Source organism: Pagrus major, chromosome 15 (genome assembly GCF_040436345.1).
Source record: "Pagrus major chromosome 15, Pma_NU_1.0".
Lineage (NCBI taxonomy): Eukaryota > Metazoa > Chordata > Actinopteri > Spariformes > Sparidae > Pagrus > Pagrus major.
Window position 1 is genome coordinate 10,204,022 of NC_133229.1, and position 6,769 is coordinate 10,210,790.

At 43.2% G+C, this 6,769-nt stretch overlaps 1 protein-coding gene across 1 annotated transcript; it reads right to left on the reverse strand.

Annotated features, from left to right (window-relative positions):
• Positions 1–1,399: 1,399 nt before the first annotated feature.
• Positions 1,400–6,360, reverse strand: agpat4 (1-acylglycerol-3-phosphate O-acyltransferase 4 (lysophosphatidic acid acyltransferase, delta)). Its single transcript, XM_073482189.1, has 9 exons — positions 6,176–6,360; positions 5,350–5,531; positions 4,977–5,146; positions 4,727–4,888; positions 4,476–4,629; positions 4,225–4,327; positions 4,040–4,115; positions 2,185–2,383; positions 1,400–1,575 (listed from the first exon to the last, which is right to left on the reverse strand). The coding sequence occupies exons 2-9, from the start codon at positions 5,525–5,527 to the stop codon at positions 1,484–1,486; spliced, it is 1,134 nt and encodes a 377-aa protein (XP_073338290.1). The 5' UTR covers positions 5,528–5,531; positions 6,176–6,360; the 3' UTR covers positions 1,400–1,483.
• Between the last annotated feature and the right edge of the window lie 409 nt (positions 6,361–6,769).

Genomic DNA, 6,769 nt, shown 5'->3' on the forward strand with positions numbered 1-6,769 from the left:
TTTGATTTAACAGTCATTTTGATTGTTCCTACTGTCCATGACTGTGAAGAAACCCCTTCCTCAACTGATTCTAATGTCTCCAAAGCTAATATAAGGCTATGCTTTGGCCTGTTCAGCAGACTACATTATGGAGAATTAACACTGCAGAATTTAAAATTGAAAAATCTAAATAAAGAAACACTTATCATCTTTTTCCTTTTAATATCTGTAGTTATTGTGTCATTATTAAATGACAAGGGGCATGCACCATCACCTCTGGTCCAGGATTGTCTGTATCGTGATAAATGGCGACCTCATTGAGCTTCGGGCTCTTTCAGTCCCAGTGGCTTATAAAATTGGTTATTGGAGGAAAGCTGAAAATACAATCTCACTGCCTGACTCAACAAACCACCGCAGCCACCAGTGTCCTCCATGATGTCACCATCTTCCTCATAAATTGGTGATTTAGTCGCCTTCCTGTGTAATTTTGAAATAACTCAATTTTTAGGCTTTCTGTATAACGAGCCAACAATACTGTGACATCACCACCAGGAGTCACTACAGCTTGATATTCCACTTTCTTTTCCTAGTTTTCAGTGATCATCAACAAACTTTTGTCTTCTAAATGCAGGCATGGCCTCCTGTCTTCCTGGTGATGAGTATGTGAGGCAAGTGAATAAATTATCACCGCTTAATAAATCCTACCAATGTGATTTTCCCCCCATTTTTCTCTGTCTTCACAGAAAGGACTGATGTTTCACAGTGTTGGTGATGTCATATAATCTGCATAGATGCAAGAATATGTAAGGATTTTGTTTTGTTTTTTGAAGCTGCAAACTTTTGAGTCTCCAACTGATAACTGAGGGAGGAGACTGACTGAAATACTTGATTACTGTCCAAGTTTTTGTTACTGTCGTAAAGATAAAGAGATGCATTGTCGATGAGCTGTTCATGACCAATGGGGCCTGCTCGCCCTCCCTGCAGCTGGACACAAAACAACCAAGCACACACTGAAACACAACACAACTCCTGCTCCTCTGCACAAATAGTATTCACAAACTAATATGATTTTTTAAAAAGTGAATTGTTTATTATCTTCCACCATTAAAATGCCTTTCATGCTTTACATTAAAAACAAAGAGGTAGTCCATTTTTCGACTTGGTTGACTTTCAGCCTGAGTACCAGTGAAAATATTTGTCTCGACTGTATTCAAATATTTCCATTTTGATTCGAGGAGCATGTAGTAAAGCTATAATTCATCGTGCCTCACATTTCTTAGAAGTCTCCTGAAGGAAGCTTCCCACCACAGTCGGGTTTCATGATTTTCCAGTTTCTGCAGCACACCGTTAAGACGACACTAAACTGTCAGCATTGTGCTTTTAAGCAGGTTCGCACTTGTTAGACCAGCAGATCTTGTCAGAGGAGTGTTTACACATTCTGCTGCCGGCAATCTCGCAAATTAGTAGCTGTGCAAAGAAGCAGTTCTGAGCAGGTCAGCAGTCTTTAGTTGTTGTTTAGAGGAACATCCTTGTTCCCGTAGTTTGAGCCTCTGTCGATCTCAGTCTGGCCGATCATCCAGCGAACTCCCAGTGAAGCTGAGGAGGGAAGATTGAGAGAGGGAACATTTGGAATATTATTTGAGGAAGCTGCAGAAAAGGTGTGACAGAATTTGAGATCATGTACAAGACATTGTTATTTCCACAGCAAACTCTTTTTAATGTAGTAAATTTCCTCTCTTTTCAGGATCAGACTCGGCTGACGCGGTCGTTCAGTTTGTCGTTTTCAGATTGGAAGCTGAGGGTAAGGTCTGTCAGCAACCAATGTCTGGAAAAAATCCAACATCTTGTTCCAATTTAACCAACACTTTTTAATATATACTTAAGATTGAGCTTGTAAGTTTTACATCAATAATTGTGGAAACTTTGACATGCTGAGAAATTATCTCTCCATTTAACATCTAAGTCAACTATTCAGATAACTGAGTGTTAGCTAACTTTGCTAAGTGAGCACATGCCTGCACGCTGTTAGGGACATGCTCCCAAGACTGATGGATCATACTTTCAACAAAAATGAGACTTACATTTGAGTTGTCAAATCTGCTGCTTTATGAAACGTTTGGACAAAAAGGAGCTGGTTAAATTGAGGGAAGGGGACTTTTTTATTTCAGGGTGACTTCACCTGAGGAGGGAATGTATGAAACCAACCTGCAGAGCAGAGAGCCACGGACGCCAGGATGGTCAGTATCGATCCAGAGCTGATCAGCTGAGCGACTAGCAGGCCTAACGGGTAGAGGAGCAGGCAGGCCCAGAAGAGCCAGTTGATCAAGGACCAGGGTCGGCGTGGAGGGCTCACTGTGGGGCCGGGGAAACGCCCTGTCTGTGTATAGTGCTCCTGGAAACTGTCCTGTTGACACATTCATACAGAACAGCTTAATACCAAAGTCCTTAGCAGAGGAACATGACTTAGTTTGTTCTTTAGAAAGCTGAAGAAACCAAAATCTAAATATCTTGTGTAATATTTTAACATTGTCCAGATCAGATTAATGAGTTGTTTAAAGCCCATGAAGTGTGAGAACAGAAAAGTAATGAGACAAGCTACAGCCTTGAGCCAAATGCACCAACAACATTACAGTCCAGGGTCTCCCACAGTGTTTTATAGTGGAGGCAGGCCACCTCACCTGAAATAAAGACGACCTTGCTAAAATCAGACTGGAAGCTTTACAACTTCTATGAAATACAACATTGACCTTAAAAAGGCGCAATATGTAAGATTCGGCCACCTGTTGACATTCACTCCTAACAAATAGGTGGCAGCATATCACCAGAGCAACTGCCACTCAGTATATGCTCACTATACTACTATTATAAGCTGTTGTACGCTCAGCTAGCCATGAAGCTAATGTCCCTATTAGCTATCTGGAGTCTGCCTCAGATCTCAGGGGAAGGGAGTTGACTTTATTTATTAGATTAAAGCTAAAGCTAAGAGAGCTTGTGAAAAGTAGCAAAGGCTGTAGTATCAGACTATCGCCTCCTGAGGTACAAAGAGGTATTACGAGACAGGACAGGCACGGGGCTAGCTGGTTAGCATGCTAACTTCACTAAGTACCCCTGCAGCACAGTACATAGACGTCTTTTGACAGTGTCAGCACTGTTGTGGCTTCACATTCTGCTGATAATTTTTGTTAATTTCTGAACGTTTTAAATTCAAATTCTCACATACATGTTACATATCGCACCTTTAAATGTATGTGTTCTGCATAAAAAAATGACTAGACCGCTGTTATATATTTTGTCGGATGTCAATGGCGTCATATCTACTTTACCCTCTTTAGGTGCAATAACTTCCAGGAAAACATGAAAAACATCAGGTGATTTCGAGAGTGAGAGAGGAAGTGGGCCTTATTGTTTACTATTGTTTGCATGGTTCCCTAGTGATGCAGCGTGAGCAGTCATTGCTGTTTGCAGCGTTTTCCTTTAACAAGACAACTCCCTCTGTCGTGTGCAACCCTCAGTGTCATCAAACAATCTCTTTTGTCACTGTTTTGATCAGAGGAACCCTAGAAAGCCGAAATGACACGCTATACTCAAAGCTGCTATAAGCGTTGTTTTAGCTTACTTCCTGTCCGTCTCGCTGTTAGCGATCCCCTCTCTCCTCTCTGCGTCACCACTCTGCACGACTCCTTTCTCCTTTTGTCAAAGCAGCTCTCTTTGCCGCTTTCCTTTCTACAAGCGTGTTTCTTCGCTTTGCGTGTTTGGTAGTATATGCTGTCACCCAATCTGCCCTTTTGCCAAGCAGACATTACTGCCTCTTTATGAAGTTCTCTGTCCTCCTTGGATGAACAGGGCAGTGATACCAGATATTTTTTTTGTCTCTTTTACTGCATGACCAGGGAGAGGAGACAATACAGAGCTATTTAATACCTAAACACCTATTTAACATTTAAACCCCCCAGGCTGTAAACAAATGGTTTGGGCAATCACGATGTGGTTGTTTACGGCCTCAACTTCCCCTTTGGGAAACCCTGTATCCATCAGACACCTGCACCTTCAGCACACTAACCTTTTCCTGGTAGAGTTTGTGGAGCCAGGCAGCACACTCTGCTTCATCCTCTGGGATCGACTCTAGAGGGATTCTCCTGCGAGTGAGAGGGGGAAGTCAGATCTCTCGGTCTGATAAAAAAAGGATTACACCAGTTAACAGGAAATAAAATGAAGCAACACTCGCTGCGAAACATCTCTGTGTACCTCACATATAAGTCCGCGTGATATTTCTTCCCGTTCAGAATATCAAGCAGGGTCGGTGTTTCGTTGTTTCTGAAGTTCAGCGTGGAATCATAAACAGCTGCAGCTGCACGGGACAAAGTAAACGGCAGCGGTTAACTGTGACTGTACCACTCATTTGATATGCAAATGCCTCCAGCCTTCTCCTCAAACAGACTCCAGCTCACAGAAGCTGTTGGCCATATTTGAATGATTTATCAATGATGGACACTCACCAGTTCCTCTGAGGTTCTGGACTGTTACCCAGAATCCTTTGGTCCTGGGCAGAAGATGATACTTGAGTTTGGGTAAACCTTTGCTCTCAGCCACCTGCATGCTGACCTCGTGCTTCTTCGGTGTCAACCGTGTGCCTTCACAGTAAAGCAAAAACTAGTCCCAGGAAAGAAGAAAAAAGAGCATTATTCCAAATCCAAAATCATTAAGCCATCACTTACAGTCACTGATTTTACAGCAAGCTGAAACTTACCCAGAAGTTTTCAGGGTAATCCCGCAGGTTCTGAAGACTCTGAGCCACCGTCCTTCGGTCCTCCTCCCATTTCCTTTTGCAGAAAACGATCTCCAGGAAGAACCACATCCAGCCAATAACAGGTACGTAACTCAGCTCTTTTTTGGCTAACACCTTCGAGCTCTGGAGGAAGATTAAAATTTAAAGCACGTTAAAAAAAATGAATGCACTCAAGGTAGATCGATGGCATTTGTGGGAGACTTTCTCTCACCCCGAGAACTCCAAATCTCTCGCAGAAGGTCCAGCCACACAGGAAGTCTATCTCGAAACTGTGGTTGAGAACCACAATTGCGTTCTCATTCCCATACAGTGGAAAGCTCTTTGGGTCTGTGTAGAGTGTGCATTCTGTCCCAGACCACCACTCCAGGGCAGCTACCATCTCTGAGGAGCATCAGGACACGAAATCATGGAAGACAGTTGATTATTTTTTGAACGGTGCATTTGTAAAAAGGTGCTACACTTCATGCAGATTGATAAATGTTTGTCTGTGTGCATGCAGAGTTTATGTCTTTGATTATGTTTATTACAACAAAGTTTCCATCCAGTACCACCAACAGACTTCAGTGTCACCTATCAGTACTTACGGCTACTGACGCAGTAGCCCAGCCTGATGTTGATCCTGCGGGCCAGCTGCTTGTTGACCAGCCACAGAGGTAAAGTGCAGAGCTGCAACAGGTTGATAAGGAGGCCGCTGAACAGGAACACATAGCAGATGACGAGGTGGCACAAGAACTGGGATTTCAGCAGCTGCAGGACGCCCATTGTTCTGTAGGAGTTGCACAAGTTTCAGCATTTAAAACATCACACCAGCTCCTCCCATCAACAACACACACGGACACACACATGCAACTATTTCATTAGTCAGCCCTGTCAAAGAGCAGAGCTGCCAGCCACTAGTGCTGGCCGGGGCCGTAACAGCGACTGTTAGCTGCCACTCAGCCCACTCTGACATAAAGGTTTCCTTTGACTGGACTCATTTCATCCGCTGAATGGAGCCTTTGAGCTGGACTGTGCAGACAGACAGACACATGACTTTTCCAGGGATAGGAACTCTACCATCAACTATTCATTCATTTGTAGTTCAGTAATATCAGCTTAAATGCATGCTCATCATACTGTAGTTTGACAGCTCATGGGAAGGTTTCCCATTTTCATCTGCTCCCCACACTTTCCTCATATTTACCATCAAACAGTTGTTGATTGTCAAGCACAGGCCTGCACGTCAAAAAAAAAAAATCTAATAACATGTCAAATGTTAGGTTGAAGAGATAAATAAAGCTGAACAACATGTGACAAACATTATTTCAACAGACTGCATTTGGCAAGGATCACCTCATTACTCATCTGTGAAGAACATAAACTCAGGTACACACCTTAATCCCACATTTATATGCAACACGTGACATTTACCTTGATCCAAGAGAGCTGTCCTTCCCAAAACACCTCCGCCCTTTCAAAGATGGCGAAAAAAATAAAAATAAAAAACACCAGTCTTCAATGTTTGTCCATGCCACATGGAGTTACAGCCGACCTCTGTCAGGTTTCAAGTTGTGATTCATACAGCAAGTTGTATCTTCCCCAGTTGACTCACTGGTGAGAGCAAACTTCGCCTCGTAAGGAGCCACACCCATCGGAGAGCCCCGCCTGGAGCCGAGGATGGAGAGCGAGAGCTGCGCCTCCTTCTAGAAACTCTGGAGCTAGACCGGCTGCAAAGATCGTCTATGCTCTGCAAAATGCGAAGGGGGAAAAGTAAGACGCGCATCTTGGCCACTGTCCCCGCTCTGTTACAACGATTACAGCTTTATAACGCGTTAAAAAGTTATACATTTCATCAATTAGCCAACAAGGCTTCATTTAATCTATCTGACATTTAGTTTTTGCTGATTTGGACCACATAAACCGTTAAAACGTGAACTTTTTTTTTTTTTTAGTTCAATATTTCCTCACTCTCATGCAAATACACGAGGCGTTTCTGGGTGCCACGAACTGTAACCGAGTGAGCCC